At 36.8% G+C, this 19,567-nt stretch overlaps 1 protein-coding gene across 1 annotated transcript in view; it reads left to right on the forward strand.

Annotated features, from left to right (window-relative positions):
• LRP1B (LDL receptor related protein 1B) overlaps positions 1-19,567 on the forward strand; it is a 473,299-nt gene that overhangs the window by 256,669 nt on the left and 197,063 nt on the right. The window contains exons 15-21 of the mRNA XM_058839737.1: positions 1,638-1,857; positions 3,518-3,707; positions 8,570-8,692; positions 10,240-10,380; positions 13,633-13,758; positions 15,513-15,629; positions 18,655-18,735. Of these exons, the coding sequence (XP_058695720.1) occupies positions 1,638-1,857; positions 3,518-3,707; positions 8,570-8,692; positions 10,240-10,380; positions 13,633-13,758; positions 15,513-15,629; positions 18,655-18,735 (998 nt within the window). The remainder of the gene's footprint in view (positions 1-1,637; positions 1,858-3,517; positions 3,708-8,569; positions 8,693-10,239; positions 10,381-13,632; positions 13,759-15,512; positions 15,630-18,654; positions 18,736-19,567) is intronic.

Below are 19,567 nucleotides of genomic sequence, written 5' to 3' on the forward strand. Positions count from 1 at the left end.
TCAAACATGCAATGGAGTTTGTATGGCTGCTGGATCAAAAATAGACTGATGTTCTTTGCACATATTTAAAAAAAACATTAAAAGAACCCAAAACAACCTTCTAATGCAGGTTTGAGAGAAATGAAAAATAAACCAAAAAAAAAAGCTGCATTTGCATATCTGCGAACCTGTGTAATGCAGTTTTTCTCCAGTTTCTCATAAATATCAAATTATGCTTATACATAAAAGTGCCTTTGAATCAAGTTTTTGACCAGTAGATTTGACATAATTTACACAGGTGTGGTAATAAAATAATTTTTCACTTCAGTATGTCATTCCTTTGTAAATTCAGTATTTAAATTCCAGTACTTTATTCTTCAAAGTACAGGCCAATTAAATGTTTAATGGGTTAGGATCACAGAAGTTATTTCAAAAACATAGATCTGGTGCGTCAATAGCAATTAAATCATGATTACTTTAACAAATAGGATCCATTTAAGAATGGCATGATGTTTTCCTCTCTTTAATGCTTATTAATTGGAAGTCTAGATTTGAGTAAAAGTAAACATCTGCTGTCTGGCAAATGTTTTCATTTATGAAATGATGTGACTGTATGTGATACAATCTGAGATGATTCACAGAGTGCTTACAGGTTTTTAAGTATTCCTACTAACTCATTTTCCTTAGGGAAAAACAGGGTAAAAAAGAAAAAGGAAAGTGGCATTTCTATTCTGGCATATTTGCTACCCTCTGCTTTTGTACAAGTTCAAGTTGTGTGTTTTAAATGGTTGAAATCACAGTTATCAAGGGTAAATTCTGTAATACAATATGATATTCAGAAAAATTCAATAAGGAAAGGTTTATTCTGTAGTGTTCAGGAGAGAATATCTCATAGAATTCCTCAGAGCCAATACTTTTAGAGGAGTTAATAGATTTTTTTTCTTTAACTTTTCCAAAGTAATATTGGTGCCTTTCTTTCAGACTCTGTTTGTTTGTTGTAATCTATATTATTGCACTATAATCCATAAAACTATGCTAAAATTGCCTGCTGGCTTTTTTTTTCAAGTAATTTTCACCATTTCTAAACATTTTTGTGATGGACAAAGTACTCCTAACATTTTTCTGAGTGATTTAGCTGCTTTCATGTAGGACCTGAAGTTCACAGAATGTCAAGGTTATCCTTTAGCTCTAAAACCAGAGTGCAAATAATTATTGTGTTGTAACTTCTTTGATAGAATTAGGTGTAATAAAAAATGGAGATTTGCATCCAAAAGGCAAGTTAGACCTGGCCAGAACCAGCTCACTTTAAAAATTTGAAGTCTGTGATAAAGTCCATACAAACAAAGTCCATGGCTGAAAATAAACAAAGAAACCCCATAATTCTGCTGGGAATAAATAAGGTCTTAATTCTTTCACTTTTCTTCTCAATTGGTTCTCTGGTATTCATGTAATTTGTCACAATATGAGCAAAATAACATAAGTGTCACTTCAGCAGCATCCAGTGGTCAGGGACAGTAAACAGAGTTGTAGAAACAGCAGTGGAAAGAAACATGCAAAAGTCAAAATTGTTCTGGCTTGGACAAGCTGGCGCTAAAAGCCTGCGGTATAATTCACCTGATTAAAATGGGATCTGAATGCTCATCTTTGTAATTCCCTAGATGGATGTATTGGACAGACTGGGAGGAAGATGAAATAGATGCCAGCGTGGGGAGGATTGAGAAGGCCTGGATGGATGGCTCCAGCCGGCAGGTTTTTGTCACATCAAAGATGCTCTGGCCAAACGGTTTAACTCTGGACTACCGTGCCAATGTGCTGTACTGGTGTGATGCCTACTATGATCACATTGAAAGGATCTATTTGAATGGGACTGACAGAAAGGTAAAAGAGAAATGCTGCTGGTTTGCCACAGGCATGTTCTGTCTCTGGATTTTATTGTGTTACGTTAAAAATACTTCCCGAGGTTTTTAAAGTCTGCAGAACCCCGCGGCATGTTCGGCGTCATCTCTGCTGGAACCATGGTGGCAGTCTCAAGTGAGAGACTGAAACACAGCTTAGGATGTGCCTCTGTCCTAAGTGAACACTAAACCTGAGTTTCATTTATTTATTTTTTAATTTTTTTTTTTTTTTTCATGTAGAAAGGAGTCATATTTTGATTGAGTCACAAAGCTGCAAAGAACTTTTCAGTAGAAAAACCTGATTTTTTGGCTTTTCCAGAAAGAGGTTTTTCCTGGTACTTTGCTGGATGAGCTGGTTTTTATGAATCCTTCTGTCTCTTTTGAGTATTTGTGGTAATATTCAGAGGGGCAGCACTCAACAAATCCTGTCAGAGATGGGGAGAGATTGCTTTAGTTGTTACTAATGCCTGTAGTAGCTGGATACAGCTCTGTGCAGACATTCTGTGTGGGTTTGTAGAAGCAACAAGCACAGAATAAGACACTTTGAAAATGGCTAAGGCTCATGTTTGGGCAAGTTTTATCACCTGCTTCATAAAATTAGTGACTGGTGCACAGTAAGAAGTACCTGTCTTTACAGGTTTTATTTTGAAGAGTGTCACAGAATGTATTTTTTTTGGTTTTTTATCAAAAGTGATTTTTTTATAATCCTGAGATATAACAAAAAATGTATAACCACTTGAATTTATGTAGCTGAAAATAACTATAAGATGTTTTCTTTCAATCCTTAATCATTTGTAGTTAATTATAGGATATTTTGGTTGAAATTTAGCTGGATCAGTCACATCTATACTTCTTTAATACAATAAAGATTCTGGGGGATAGGGACGTCCTTAATTCCACCAACAGCTGTCTGTTGAAAATTGACTGATTGATGAATTTGGATCAAAAGCAGTTCAGAGATGAGGAGCTTTGCATATAAGAATTCCAGGTCTTCAAAATTTGAAGGGCAAAAGGAGATGATGGTTGTCAATCACCTCAAAGAAGTATTTTAGTTATTTTTACCTCCACATTCTCTTGGGTTTGTGTCTAGAAACAGACAAGGTAGGGCACGTGAGGAGCTGCTTCCTCCTCTCTAGAAGCACAGTAGGAACAAGGCTCTTGGTTCAAGCAAGGATCCCAGCCAGAAGGAGAGCAATGACTCCAAATGGAACCTGCTGGGATGGAATCACAGAATCATAGAATTGGTTATGTTGGGAAAGGCCTTAAGATCTTCCTTTCCAGCAATTAACCCAGCACTGCCAAGTTCACCGCTAACCATCACCCCAAACCTCACTTCTACATCTTCCAAATCCTCCCAGGGTTAGAGACTGCACCACTTCCCTGGGCTGGCTGTTCCCGTGCTCTCTGATGGGGGCCACTTAAAGTGAATTTATATGTAGTTGTTTTTTGGGTTCTTTTTTTAAGTTAGATATTGATTCTGCTGCACAGAGGGGCTTTGTACTCTTTATTTAATTTTACTGGAATAAGTTGTTATGTTTGGGACAGTAATTATCTCAGTATTCCTATTTCCTCTTTTAATTTCTCTGAAAAATTAAAGATTCTTTTAGCCTTGCTGATGCTCACCTACCACTAATTAATTGCAGGTAGTCTACAATGGAAAAGATTTGAATCATCCTTTTGGACTGTCACATCATGGAAATTATATATACTGGACAGATTACATGAATGGGTCAATTTTCCAGTTGGATCTGGTATCAAGGAATGTGACACTGTTGAGAAGTGAGAGGCCACCTTTGTTCGGGCTCCAGATTTATGATCCACGCAAACAGCAAGGTATTTATACAGTTTCTCCAGAGGTCTGCCATAAAAGGACATTTTTCCTTAGAGTCTCCAAGTATTTTGAGGTGACTGGATGAACAATAATAGAATAACAAATATGGGTTGTGGCATGAGGAAGTTACTCCCCAGAGTTTCAGTCCATTGATGTAGAAATTGATTCTCTCATAAATACTAAAAAGTGAATCACAACATTATTCCTGTCTGAATTCCTTCTAAGCATTCACACTGCCTTTATTGCCCTTTTTCCTTGTGTGACCAAGAGGTGCTGTGCAATTATCAGTCACAGAGGGTAACATATCTGCATTGGCTCAGAGATATCAAATATATGATTGCATTTACCTTTTCTTAAATGAGACCATAGATCCTGCCTGTATTTTTTTTTTTTTTTTTTTTTAATTTGCTCCCTCATCTTGGTCTACAATCAACACTGTATGTTGCACAGAATAAAAGTAGTTCTTTGAGAGTAGTGGAAAAATCCATAGTTGGTGCTACTTGTATCCATAGAGAAAGGAGATAAAAGCCATAGGTTTGCATGGATGGAATTTAGAAAATGCAATTGCTACTCTAAAGGTAAAGTTAAAAGTGTGTTTTACTGAAGAAAACTTTGCATTGCATTTGCTGCATGCAGCATTCTTACGAGTTGTTGAGTATTTGCTCACTTTAGTTAAAGTGTATTTCTAATACCAGAAACATATTTCTAATTACCAAAATTATAATGTTTGTTTGGTCTGCCACCAAACATAAAAATGAGCTTCAGGAATTACTATAAATAAAACACTGTTTAAAAGATGATTTTTTTACTGTTTAATTTTTTTCTGATGCTGTGGCATTTAAATTTCCCTTACCTAAACCAAGCTGGTCTGTGTAGCACTGTACTAAGTCAGGGTTGATACAACAGTGTTCCTCTTATCACAGCTGATTTTCAGGGACTCTCTGACATTCAAAGACATGTAAAAGTAAAGTTTGTTAGAGCTTTTTTCTTGGATTTAGTGTGGGTTTTGTTTGGTTGGTGTTTTTAAGGCAAAATCTGGGCCCAAATCTACCCTCAAGGTGGCCAAATTTTAGAATACCACGTCTGCTAATAGAAGATGCAGTGTTTGCTTTTAATACTGCTGCTGCTTTATTTGGTACTCAGAAAATTCCTTTATTTTTCAGAAAAAAAGGACATTTAATGCAGTTGCTGCTAGCTTCCAAATAAGCTGACACCAGAGAGAGAAAGTATTGCCTCTCAGACAGTTTTGCTGAATGAGCTAAAGTCTTAAGGGAGGGAATTTGGCTCATTAATATATTCTTTGTTTGAAATTGTAATTGGAATTTTGTAAGCTAACTGCAGCCTTTAGGAACTTCCCTTTTTGTCACGCTCAGTGAGGTTGATCTTGCCATTGTTCCCAAAGGAGCATAAAAATTTCTTTTAAAGAAACTATTTGTGTGTGTGTGCATGTTTTCCTTGTAAAAGAGCAGGCTCAAGGCTGAATTGTTGTACAGAGAAAACCACAGGAAAGTACTTTATAGAGGAGTTGTTTATTAAAGATTGCATGCACATACCTCAGAAACGCTTGGCTGGGATATTTTGAGGTGACTGCTCTGATGCTGCTGATCTTTGTCACTGCACAAGCAGAAACTTTGTCACAGCACAGATCAATTCAGATTGGGATTTTTATTAGAGGGGCTTCTCCAGGATCCTGTTCCAACACTGCTTTGCTTTGTGCTTTGGCTTGGACAGGAAGCTTTTAGGATCTCCTCAAGGAGAGATGTTTCTCATTGTCTCATTGAGGCATGATCTCCTTGAGGAGAAATGCTTTTTTTTTTTTGGTTTTGGTTTTTTTTTTGTTTATTTTTCCTTGCTTTCAGAGCTTAGAATTCACCTTACTTCCTTAGGCTGAGTCTTTGGGTATCTATGCATCAGGAATCCTAAAAAATGGGAAGGTGAAGCAGAGTAATCGTAAGAGTTGGATTTGCACTCAGAATATGGCTCTGCCAAGGCCTGCAGGTATTTCCACTGCATTGAAAGGCTGGATTGCTACTTCCATGTCAATAATTCTTGAGAAAGTGCATTTGCAGCAATTAAAGTAGCCTCTTTTGAAATCAGCTAATGTTTTAACTCCTCACAGAGAGCTTGAGCACCAGACTGCTGCTCTTCACGTGTGGAGGATGATCCTACGAGGGGGCTTTCACAATTTAACAGCACCTGAGGTTAGGTTCAGAAGAAGATACAAGTGCAATAAATACTTCAGTGTATCTCTTAAATGTGAAGATTAAACAAATGTGCATGCTTGTCTTTTTTTCTTTTTTTTTTTTTTTTTATTTTTTTTTCCCTGAGAATGATGACTGAAATGCAATCACATTGTTTAGCTCTGGCCTAATTTTTTATCTAATTAAAATGGAATCAGCCTAATTTAAACCCATGCAATCAACAGGGCAGCAGCTGCTTTTAAAAGCTGACAAAATATGGAAAATATTATAATGACTTTGAAAGTATTCTAAAATTTTGGGACTATTTTAAGAACAACCATATAAAATAGCTGTTTATAGCTGAGGAAATTTAATTTCCCAGATACTTTGGGATAGCTTTACAGCTTCTCCAGCTTGTTCAATAAAGAGGTTTAACTTGTTTGAACTGTGTTGTGGGAGACGTTTCAGCATAGGAGTCTCTTCAGCAAGACTGATGGGACTGAAGGTCTCATTGTACCTTCAGGTTGAAGACTGCACTTCATAAACCTTTTTATCTTGGATCTTTTTGCTTTAACTCTTGGTACTTCTATTTTCCTTGTCATCATCCCCTCTTTTATCACTTTGCTTAGCACATAACCCACTGTGCAGGAGTTTGTCATCCCAATTATGAGGTTAAGTAGGGACTTTTCATCTTCAAGATGGACCATTTGACTTTGATCTAGTGATTTAATTTTTGATGTTATTTATTTTCAGCTTTCATTTGGCTTCAGAATCATCATGTGTTTTCTATATTTGGTTGAAATAGTCTTTTTTTCTGTAGGTTTATTCTCTTTTAGTGAGCTGACAAACTCATGTACATTCTTTAATTAAATCATTGCAAATGTTTTGACTTGTGCAGTGTAGTTTTGGAGTCGCTTTTGAAGATTGTATTTTGGTTTGTTTATTTCAGCAGCTTCTGAGAACTTTTTAAACCTTTGCACTACTGATATCTCTGATTTGTACAATGATGGCCCTGTAAAGTAGACTTTCAAGGCTACTTTTTCTGAGGTTTCCCAAAATTTAGACTCAATTTTTTTTTTTTTTTTCATAATATTTTGGTTGTAACAGCTGACTTTTAGTGGTTTAGCTCATAGTCTGATACTTGAAGTCAGGATCTAATCATGTGTATTAAGTGTCCAGTCTAAGCTCTTTCTAAAATTGTGATCAAGCCCTCACACCTCTCAGAGAATTCCCATTTTCCCTGGTTATACAGCTGTGTTCTTGTCATCTCATCACACCCTGCCCAGTGAAAGCACAAGTACCACAATGGCCTTTCACTACTAATCAATTTGCACAAATTTATTTAAAACTTCAGTGGGGCTTTAATGGACTGTTGACTCATTTTTCATTCTGGTTCTCATTTTCTTCTAAGAAATGTTGTGTACAGTGGATCAGAAAAAGTATAGAAAAAGGTTATTAAGCACTGCTCAATATAGCAAGACATATTAAGATACATCTTAAAATATAAAAAATATTCAAAATATTAATTTTTTTGCTCATTATCTGATTGAAAGTTTTGAGATTTCCCTGCAGGAATGGCTCTGATGGGACAGTTTAATATCCATGTTCACAGCTCCATGAGAACTTAATATTACATTTCCTATGAAAGGTGAAGTGAGGAGATTTGAGGAGAAGGAATTGTGTGGAGTCTGTTCTGGCCCAGGAAGCTGAGAAATGTTTTCTACACCTTTAAAAAGCAGAACTGCTTTTTACTAGACCCATAAGATTAAAAAAAAAAATAAAAGTAGTTTTAAATTAAAGGTTCAGCAGACATGAAGTTTTATATCTTGCTTGATCATTATCACTTCTCAGCAACACCTGAAATCAGCAGAGCTTTGCTCATGAGGAGCTGGGTGTCCTCAGCAGTGCAGATCTGAGCAATTGGGTCATGACCAAAGTGATGCAAACAGAAATTGTGATATTTGTGGGTTCTCAGTGACTTTAAGACTGGTTGCCTCAGGAATGAGGTGGTGAGGATGCAGCAGCTCTTGGTGGATGGTTAAAACACCTGACAGCTGTCAGTGTCTTCATGGGAACAGCTTTGGGGAAGGAAAACACGGAAAAACAAAGCAGAGCAATGGCAGATGTGTTCAGAAAAAAGTACTGGAATATTTGCCTATATTCTATCTGCCATAAATCTCTTTATACTTTTATTTTCTCTCTTTTTTTTTTTCTAATCTGCATTTGTAGCCACATTGTTTTAACGTGTACAGATGCCAATTAACTTCAAAACATTCATTTATCTTCTGTTTGATTCCTTGAAGCCACTGTGTGCATGTGGCTGTACCAAATATTTTGCAGTATTTGTTCCCTTCATAAAACAGGCAGATAAAATGCTGTGAGATGATGGTACAGGTTTTTTGGGTTTGTTTTGTTTTTATATTATTATTACTCTTGCTATTATTATTTTATAGAGTATTGCAACCTGTAACTAATTATGTTTAAATATTATAACCCACAGTAACCAAACCATGAGAATAATGTGCTCCTAACATGAAAGTAATTGCAAAAAATTTTTCATCTGTTTATGTTCCTAAAGAAAAAAGAAAATAAAAAAAAAAAAAAACCCAAAGCAACCAAAAAACCCATTGTTTAGTTCTAGCATTGCTGTTAGTTTTAAAGCTGTTTTTTGTTTCTTTTCTCAGGTGATAATGCCTGTCGTGTTAATAATGGAGGCTGCAGCACTCTTTGTTTGGCCATTCCTGGAGGCAGAGTTTGTGCCTGTGCTGATAATCAGCTTTTGGAGGAAAACAGCACAACCTGCATGAGTAAGATTCTTACAGAATATCTGAGTTGGTGCTGCTGTTAAGGGATCAAGTCAGACCTGAAAACAAAACCATAAAGTGTGGCCTCCTAGAGGGTCTATAAGACGAAGAAATATTACTTGAATAAATATTCTAGTTTACAGAGTATAAAAGATTTTTCAAAGAAAACAGAATATTACATACACTATTTAAGGATAAAATGCATTGGAAAATATTTCAGCATATCTGACGTGATAAAGCATTTAAATAGCTCACTGAGATATTTTAAAGTATCAGAAATGGATCCATATAATTATTAAATTAAATATATATGAACAGTTTTTACATAATTCTACTAAGTATCTTAATTGAAAATCTGACATTGAAATGTTCATGATGAAACTGTTCATAAAACACGTCAAGCTGATGTATTTATATAAGATAGGTTCTGACACAGACTGTGCAAATATTGCTGTCTTTCATCTTTTCTTTATATATCTCCATTGAAACAACAGAAGTTGTTCTAATAAAAGGTATGGATTTGAATTAAAATAACAACTTACCGGGTACTACAACTATTTTATTTTTTTTTTTAACGTTCAGAGTTGTTGTTTGTAGCTTTCTAAAAATTTTCTCTATTTATTGTAAGTCTCATTGATGTATTTCTTGAAGTGACTTGTACCATTTTACATAAGACTCCAGCAATAAGCTTAGTAGAGATGAGTAAAGCATAAGGATTATTTCATAATGTGATGAACATTATTGAGCCTCCAATAACCAAGCAGAGCCATCACTTTTGTTAAAAACAAAAGCTATTTTTCTTTTCAGCAGGAATAACTGGGATGGGGACTCCTCACTGGTAAGAGAGAATTTAGGTATTAGGAAAAGAGGTTAGAGACTTTCAAATCAGAATGGGGCAGGTTTCCTGAATTTTCCCCAACACACTTCACTGCCTGGCTCTTCCAAAGGACTCTGGTCTTCTTCAGAGAGTCCTGGACTGATGTGTGGCATTTACACATGAAACATTCTGAACCTGATGTTGAGAAATACATCTGCCTGGATTTATCAATAAGCTTGTAGCTTGCTACTTAACTCTACCCCAGCAGAATTTTATCCTTCTCTGCCGAGTCTTTGCCAGTGCATAATGCAGGTGTTTGAGTTGTTGCTTGGTTACAAGAATCAGCTTTTTAGTAATCATTTCCTATCTCTAAATGTGCAACAGAATTTGGTCAATGTCTGTCAGACAATTTCCTGTTTGCTGTTGATGAGGTATTGCAATATTTTAAACTGATATTTTTACGTTATCATCTAAGCAGCAATCTAAAAACCAGTTTGAGTGCCATTCTGTTCAGAGTTTTTCCATTTATTTAAAATTAATTTTCCATTTATTTAAAATTAATTCCACCTGAAGCACCTACAGGCTTCAGGTGGAATTACCTCAGATGTGCAGAGTTCACCTAAACTGCTCTGAAGAGCGAGAACAAGAGTTGATATGCATTTCTGTGGGGCAGTATTGCATTCTGGGGGTATCAAGCAGACAAAGAGATGTTCCTGTTGGATGTTTTCCCCAGTTAAAGAGGGAGAAGTGCTGTCCCAGCTGTGCAAGGCGGAGCAGTTCCAGTGCAGCAACAAGCGCTGCATCCAGGAGCGCTGGCGCTGCGACGGGGACGACGACTGCCTGGACGGCAGCGACGAGCACTCAGACATCTGCTGTACGTATGCACTTCCCTTTTAACCCTCAATCCATGCTTGACTTCAAGGACTGCAAACCAGACAGTGCCAGCCAAACAAAAGCAATCATCCTTAAGCCTTTCATGCAAATCTTTCATTTCCTTCTTTTCCTCAGTGCAGTAATAAGAGCTCTTTCAAATCTCACTGGTGCACTCGTTGCATAGCACAGTGCAAGAGCAGTCACCTTTTGGGGTTGGCATAGGCATTCCTGATTCTTTAAATAGTGGTGGTTTTTGCTTTGTTTTCCACTATTTCTTGCACGGGTCACAGTAAAACACCTGATGGGAGGGAATGGAAAAAGGGAGCCAGACTCTTCTTGATAGTGTCACTAGGAGGATGAGAGGTAATGTACCCAAACTGAAAAGCATTAATTTTATCTGAACATCTGAAAGATAACACTTTTTTACTGTCAGACACTGGAATAGATTGCCCAAACTGGTTGTAGAGTTTCTGTCTGTGGAGATGCTTGAAGCTACTGTGGACATGGTCCTAAAAAACCTCCTTTATCTGGCCCTGCTCAAGTAGGGGATTACACCGGGGGATTTTGGTCCCTTCCAACCATGAACATTTCTGGGATTGTATAATGCATTTCTTAAAACAAACAAACAAACAAACAAAAATCCTCAGGAAAAAAGAAAACCAAAATAAAACCAAGACAAAAACCCCACAAGTAATAAAACCAACAAAGTAAACATCCCCCCTCCCCCCAAAGACCTGCCAAGAAAACCAAACCTTCAACAAAACCAAAAACCAACTCCCTGCACCACTTCCAGTATCAAATTAATGTACATTGTCTTTAAAGTTACAGTTTTACAAGAGATGTATTTTTTAGCTGTAGAGGAGCTCCACTGTTGAAATGAAAAATAGTAGAAAACATACCAATTATGCCCCTTTCATTTCTGGGAGGTACTTAAGTAGCCTGCTTTAAAATTAGTGTCTCAGCACTGAGAATTCTCTTCCTTTCTCAGCTTGTCACAATGCTTTCAATTTCTGTCCTTAGATCATTTCTCTAAACCAAATCTCCTTTACTGAAATGAAAGTATAATATTTCTCCCAATCAGTTGTAGACATGAACGCTCTTCTGCTCTGCAGTACTGTTCTGTGTGTCTGAAAACTCTTATCATAGTCTCTCTTTCTTATCTCTTTGAGACCAAGCAGCTCTAAACTGTTCTGGGTTTTTGTTAGCTTTCTGTTTTTGTGTCTTGGTTTGTTTTTGTTTCCTTCTCCTAGTAGATTATGGCAGGTTTTTTAGATTTCATTGCTCTTTTCTGAAGTGATTCTAGGGGTTGGATGTGTGTATTTCTGCTGAGGCCTTTGTGAAGCTGGTTGGGATGAGAGAATGTGTTTGTTAGGGGTGATTGCTTATTCATCCTTAGGTAAATCTTGCCTGCTTCACAGGGGCCTGATTCTGCTGATACAAATTTGTGATCCTCTGTAATGCCTTCACCTTTTGCCATGTGGCTGTTAAATCCCCAGTTTTGGATTTGTTTTCTTTCATTGTGTTTTTTTTTTAACAGCATTTGTGTATTTTGGTAGCTCCATGTAGTAGCCACTGCTGATTTCAGTAATATTTTTAAAAAATATTTTCCTAGGTCTGAATTGTAATGCTTACTCTCATTTTGTTTTGAAACCAGCATTTCTTGCCCTTAAATTAAGGAGCTCAGCTAATAAACACAGTGAGAAGGAAAATCTTTCAGCAGATTTGACTTGATTGTCTTTTAAATTAGTGTAAGGAAGACCAGTTCATTGATCAAAGATTGTAATTCTCTGAGGATTTATACAAATATAAATGAAATCATAACCTGGTCTTAAACCTGAATGTGATCTATAGTTTACAGGGCCAGTGTGATAACATTGATTTCCTCTCAGCAGTTGCCATAGTAACCCCAATAGTTCTTTATGAGTTTGAAATATTTGCAATTATGAGTAGAATACACACACGTTACTAAATATATATAAGCAGAAGCTTAACAACCATTTAAAGCAGCATTTATTTCAAGTATTGAAGTCAAATTTAAAATTAAAAAAAAAAAAGAGTCTTCAAATTGTGATTTTACTACTTGGATGCCTCCAGTTTTGTTCTCCGGTTCCATTAAAAACTTTGGAAATATGAGATTTGGGCCACCTTTCTGCTCAGATTGTTAATTAATCTCTGCTTCCTGTGCTTCTGCACCCTGCACACCAGCCAGGGTTCATGTGCTATTGATATCACCCTCGCTCTGTGTCGTCTTCAATTGTAAGAATAGGCAAAAAGGTCAAAGATAAAAGCTACTGAAATGTCAAGGATAAGCCTGCAAGACATCCTTTCATTTTAAATACCCTTTGTTTCCACATGTATGTTAAACTTTAAAAAAGAGACTCTGGATGGCTGAGTAGGTAAAAAATAGCTGGGGATTATTTTTAACTATTATTTTTAATTATTTTTATTTTAAGTTTGAAACTGTGTACAGTTTAATGTTCTCGTCTAGATCAAGATGAGCAAGATCTGCTAATAATAGACGTTATTAGCATGAAGGAAGCAGAACATAAACACTTTCTACAGTTGCAAGAGCAAGCCAATAATGTTTACATAAATTCTGTGCATTCAGCTTCATCCTTTCCATGAAAATTGGTAGCCAGCAAAACACGTTTGAGAGATACCTTGTTCACTCCTGAATACCAGATTTTATTTTTTGTTGTTAGTTTTACACCGTGTTGCATATTTCACTTTTTGACACCTACAATTTCATGGTGGGTAAACAGCAGATCTATATGTGGCCATTCACAGTAATGTGCCTCATTTTAGAAGCATTTTATGACCTGCCCAAATCTCTGCTCACTGTGGTATCATATTTTGGATCTGCACTCAGCAGCTTGCATCTGTTCCCTTCGGTGTTTTCCTTTGTTTATATTCACTTTAGTTTGCAAACATCATCACACTGCCCAAATGGGATCCAGAGCATATTTCTTTAGGGAAACAACACTGTAATATACTGCTTTTATCACCTAATAGGAGAGGATCTCCATGTTGGCAACTTTACTAGATATTATTTAATTTATGATTGAAGTACTGTGATGTTTGTAATTGACTGGTTTGCTGAACAATCCTTATGTCGTGGTGGTTATACATCCAGAATAACCACACTGCCTGCATCACTAGGGAACGGCATTTAATGTGCTCTTCTCAGATTTCACAGATGTTCTTCTCAGATTATTTTCTTTGGGAAAAAAACCCTCTCTTTTCTTCTCCACAGTCAATCACAGTTGTCCTGATGATCAGTTTAAGTGCCAAAATAATCGCTGCATTCCCAAGAGGTGGCTTTGTGATGGAGCTAATGATTGTGGTAATAACGAAGACGAATCAAACAAAACTTGTGCAGGTAAAAATTTTACTTGGTCGTGCAAACAGGTTCTCTAACTTTCTCTAACTTATTTCCATGAATAGTTCAGGACTGATTTGAACTGAACTGAACCAGGCTGCTACTTGTAATCTGATTACTGATGTATTAAAGGAATTCAGATTTTGATGCCACCAAGGCTGGAATGCAAATTATATTTTACTTAATCCATGTGCTTGGCTGTGCTTCCCAAAGTTATTCAGCTCTTAATCTCTCCATATGGGTCGACTGTCAAAGCAATGCTCAGGTACAAATTTTGAGGTACAAATCTTTTTTGGCAGTTAGAACTCTGTTTATTAGCGTGCTGTGATGGGTGCCATGTCACCAGTAAATTTTATTTTATGCTGATTTACTTTATGCATAATTAGTTGTAGAGTTTCAACTCGGTGCCTTGAAACTCTTTTAATTTCTGAGTTATTAACTTGAGAGCGGGTTTTCAAGCAAATAGCAAGATGAGGATTGTTTACTGATTCCAGTGTAGTAAATCATGGAATTCCCAATCTGTCCTTTGCTTGGGTGGAAGTGATGTTTAGTGCTTGTTGTCAGAGTGCTCTAAACAAGCATTAAATCTCAAATATGCAACCTGCCAGCCATCAATAAGCTGATGAGTGTTTTGAACTGAAGTGCAGTGCAAGACAACACACATTGTGTATTAAAATATTCCCTCTTGTCTCACTGCCTTGATGTTCTTTGATATCCAACTGTTTGCTTGTAGGGTGAGAGTCTAATTTGAAGACCTTTTTTTTTTTCTTAACCCTTTGTCAGTTGGCAATGGACCAAATTTTGTGTTCTGGTTTTCCATTTATTCCTCCAGTGGCAAACACAGTTAATGTTTAAAAAAAATTATTATTTGAAATATTTTAAACGTGTTCCTCTTCTGAGTTTTGGGCTACTTCTCTGCAGAAAAAGGAAAATGGCAGTTGAAAATAAGAAATGAAGAAATATTCTCTCAGACACTGGGGTTTTTGACAGATCAGCCAGTTTTTTAAAGTGTAGAATAGCAACAAGGTGAATTCTAAAAGCTTAAACTTGGAATCAAAATCTGTGTTGCTATCACTGGCATTGTTACAGGTTCAAATTTTAAATAAAATTATACATAATGAGAGCTTTCTGTTAGCTTTTTAGTGACATTTTACTATTCATCACCTTTCTAAGTAATTTCTGTAGCCACATAGCATGAATTCTTTTAGTGATCCTTATTTCTTCAGGAGAAAGACCTACTTTGATTCCTTTAATGGATGATGACAGTTCAGTGCTTGCAAAGGCAAGGATTCTAAGAACAGCCAGGCCAGGCACATCACACACAGGCTAATTCCCATTTTCCCATGTAAATACAAAATTCACAAGATCATTGTTCACTGTGTGGCATAGAGGTTTTTAATATTCCAACTGGTGGGCATTTTTATGCTCTGATTCTGGTTTACTTCAAGCATTAGTACATATTAATTCTCTTCTTACTGCCTAGTTTTGCACATTTCTTTTTTTAGAATTTCATGTTTTGTGAGGAAGAAGCCACTAAGAATTCCACACAGCAGAGGCAGAACACGGCCCTGCAGATGACCTCAGTTTTCTCTGAAATCAAAGGAGGTGAATGATGTTTAGTTAGAGCAGGGGAAAGGTGCAGCAGGCCAGGAGGTGCCCTCCAACCCTGCAGCTTCTAAAATCACACACCCACCTAGAGACAAAAGGGATCTTGTCCATTTCCCTCGTATTTTTGGAGTGTTTTGTCTTGACAGCAAGAACGTGTCAGGTTAACCAGTTTCCTTGTGGGAATGGTCGGTGTATCCCAACATCATGGCTGTGTGACAGGGAGGATGACTGTGGAGATGGAACTGATGAAATGACATCCTGTGGTAAGTGGATTTTTCTTTTGCGGGGAGAGAAAAGTAAAATTCTTCTGTAACATTTAAAACTTCAGCTTGTCAACTCTTTTCAAGTCAGCTGAAATGATAATACTATTTCTGAAATGGCTAATAGAATTTGTTTGGTTGATAAATAAACCCAAAGCAAGTGCAGCATTTTTTATTTAATGAGTTTTTAACTACAACACCAAATATGCAGATCAATCAAGACTTTTTTAATTTACAGCCCATTATCAAATGCTGTCACCCTCAAAAATTATTCTTTATCTCTGTCACATACCTCTGCACATGGGCCCCTTCAGCATATTCTAGACGTCAATAAAATCAGCCTGTTTCAAGCCTCAAAAGAAGTATATTTGATCTTGTATTTTTCAGGAAAAAAAATAAAATTCTTGGTTCTATCATGAGAGAGTATCAGCAGCTGTGCTGACTGCTGCTTTGCTGAGATACTGCAGAGAGGGGTGTGCTCTCTCTAATCAGCTGCCTCCAAACAATTAAGGATTTTAATAGTCATTTGTTTTGCAGGGCACTGGTAACTGCTGTGAGTCTGAGAGCACAGGGGTCAATGAGCTGTCTGCAGATACAGAATCACAGAATATGATGCATTGCAGTGTAGAATCACAGGCTGGTTTGGGTTGGAAAGAACCTTCAAGGCCATTTTGTTCCCACCCCCTGCCATGGGCAGGGACTCCTCCCACTAGACTGGAGCTCCATCCGAACTGGCACTGAGCACTTGCATGGATGGGGTGAAAAATGAAGTCTTTACATGGATAAAAATAATAATATTATTAAGGTAGACTTGTAATTGCTTGAAACCAACTAAGTTCAGTTGTGTACAGAGGTAGGATGAGTGAACAGGTGACTTGTATTTAGCATTCCCCAAAGCTCTAACTCTCTGTTTAATGGCACAGCACTGAATCTCAGTGCTAGAACAGTCTCTCTGCCTCTGCCTCGTGTTCTCAGGCACTTCAGGATCACAGATGTTCCTGGCACCCTCAGAAATCCTTCCCATGAGCTTTGTTCTGTATGCTCTCAGCTGACATGGACTAGTTCTTCAGATCTTTTAATCAGGAGTTATGTCACTGGCTCTTTTTCTGTGTAACAAAACTTGACATGTCTCATGTTTTAGCATCTTGTTTTGTTATCCTCAAACACTGTGGCTGTGCAAATGTCAAATATTTCATTTTTCATCCTGCCCTATAATTTGATCACTAATGGGCAAGCTAATGGCATTTACTGATGTGTCTGTTTAGTGGGAGATATTTCCTTCTATGAAACAGAGGAATGAGATTGGTGTCTACATTTTGGAGAGACCTCACTGGGAGCTCAAGAGTGCCCTTTCTTGGTTGCAGTGTCTCCAGGGGGGTCAGGACAGGGCTGGGAGTGGATCAGCTGCAGGATGTTCATCTCTTGTCAGTGGAGCAGGAAAGGACCGTAGGGGTTATGAGGGGAAGTGCTGTGTGTCCTCTAGGATGAGGAAGGTAAACTCTGGAGATGCTACAAAACCTTCTTGGAAAGGCTGTGGGGGGCTGGGAGTTGTGACCTGGCTGCTGGTGGTGGTGGTGAGGGTAATCACAACTCATTTTAATCAGTTTCTTTCCCTTTGTACAAGTGAACGTAAAGAAAATTAAGTCATGGAGGCATTCATGTATAGAAAAGAGAAAAATTACATTTAATGAATGAGTTAAATTTGTGGAAAAGTTGTTTGAAAGCGAAATTAAAAGTTGCTTTCAGCTTTGCTTGAGGCACATGGGACATATATTATGGCTAAGCACTACTGCAGTTGCACACTTGCATTTTTTTTTCTCGGAAGAGATGTTTTTTGTCACTATAATGTTTTGTTTAACAAAAAACCCAAAGGAACAAACAAAAAACTCTAAACATCAAGTCCCTTAAACCAACAAACCCAAAACAAAGAAACAAACAAAAACCAAAACCAAACAAACAAAAGAAACAAGAACTTTCTAGAAGCAGAAAGTGTTGTCATCAATGGTAGCTTTCCTTCCCACCCTCTTCTACTTTGAAGCAGGATAATCACCTCTGTTCAATTAATTTCTTGATGTTCATTATTTAATTTTTAAATAAAAATTTATATTTTTTAAATCTCCTATTAGATGAAGCTGGTTTGGTTTAGTGCTTCATCAGAGTGTGACTTTTTAAGCCAAAACTTTGTGAGGTTCAGTAAAAACAAAGTGATTTCAGCTCTCATCCTAAGAAAGTTTTATATTTATGTGGCATGTTTTAAAAGTTTAGAAAAACTCTTCAGTATTTTCCAGGGTGTTTAACAAGTTAATAATAAATGCACACATCTACCTATCTCATTTGCTTTAGAAGAAAAAGAAGCCTGAAAAAATTCAGAATATATTTAAGTTACTCTATTCAGAAGCATATTTAATAATTATAGAAACAAATATGTGTGTTCAATACGGATGATTTTTTGTGAATTTCTCAGATTCCTACTGCTTTGCTGGAATGCTGGGAGGAATTGTTTGTGAAGGCTGACATTTTAATTTTGGGTATTTTAGTATGCCAGTGCAGAGTAACTTTATTTCTTGGCTGTTCTTTAGCTTGGTACTTAACCTTCCCATTTTTTAGTGTTCCATTTCCTGTCTCTCACTGGCAGTGCTGTTGCAATTGGAGAACCCTTTTGTCAATCAGCACATGGAAAACAGAGTTTGTATCAGTCATCAAGCTATGGTTAGTCTTAAATATCGTCATGTTTAGTGGGAAAACCAGGTGTGGTCTGATGGGAATATTGGACCAGGCCATTTGTCACAGAGTGATGAATTTCATGGCCCATGGTGATGAAAAGTAGGGTTTGGACAGTATTTACTATAAAGTTATTTTATCTTTTTGGTGTCTCACCTTTTTCTCCTCTCCAGATTAAAATACCTGGAAGGTGCAGATGTTTGTTACAACACACTTGTGTAATTTATGCACATAGGAAGGTGGCAGAATATTACTGAAGAGGATGTTATGTTAAATACATTTTATTTGTTTTTGAATTCTTTCACAGAATTCCCAACATGTGAGCCCCTAACTCAGTTTATCTGCAGAAATGGAAGATGCATTAGCAGCAAATGGCTCTGTGATTCAGGCAAGTATCGAGTCCTCTATATCTGAAATGATTATGAGGGATGTCACATAAATATTGCTTTGATGTTCTTTTTTTCTGAGACTCATATTGTCAGTTTGGCTTGTAAGTGGTCAGAGAATAAAGCATTTTTAAATTACTGACCTGACCTAGAAATCAACAACACTGAAGGTTCAGATAAGGAATGAGGCACTGGATATTGTAATAGGTACAAATATTATATTATGTGGAATGAAGTATGATGATTCATTACTAAAAAAAAAATAAAAAAATAAATGAAGCAAATCTATTGCTTTTGAAAATATTTTCTGTTCTTAGAAAACAACATGGGTGTTTCATGTTTCACATATATTTCAGTGACAAATATATCTGATTTTTTTGTTTCTTGTGGACAAGTTCAGTTAAATAAATAGCATCCCTGAAGAGTGAAGGCCAGCAAGACTTCACAATGTATTTAGTTCTTTTGACTGGAAAAGTGTACATTTGAATGTTAAAATGAATCTCCTCTCAGAGCTTATGGTGTGGGAATGATGTTGCTCCAGTCCTAATAACATTGGGTTGTTCCAAAGCATTTGGTGTTTCTATAATTTTGTTTGTCTGACAGGAATTTTTAGCTGTAAATGGACAAATTCCCGAAATTATCACAGTGTGCTGATGAATTTGTGTGCATGGAGACTCTTTAGAGTGTACCTAACATATTTATCTCCTTCCTCCCTTGATGACCACAATCAAATTACAGGAATTGCCTTTAGACTTGTAATGACTACAACATTAGAGTAATGAGAAACTGCAGTCTGTGGTTATTTATGTGCTTTCTCCACTTTACACTCTTATA

The sequence above is a fragment of the Poecile atricapillus genome, chromosome 5 (genome assembly GCF_030490865.1).
Source record: "Poecile atricapillus isolate bPoeAtr1 chromosome 5, bPoeAtr1.hap1, whole genome shotgun sequence".
Taxonomy (NCBI): Eukaryota; Metazoa; Chordata; class Aves; order Passeriformes; family Paridae; genus Poecile; species Poecile atricapillus.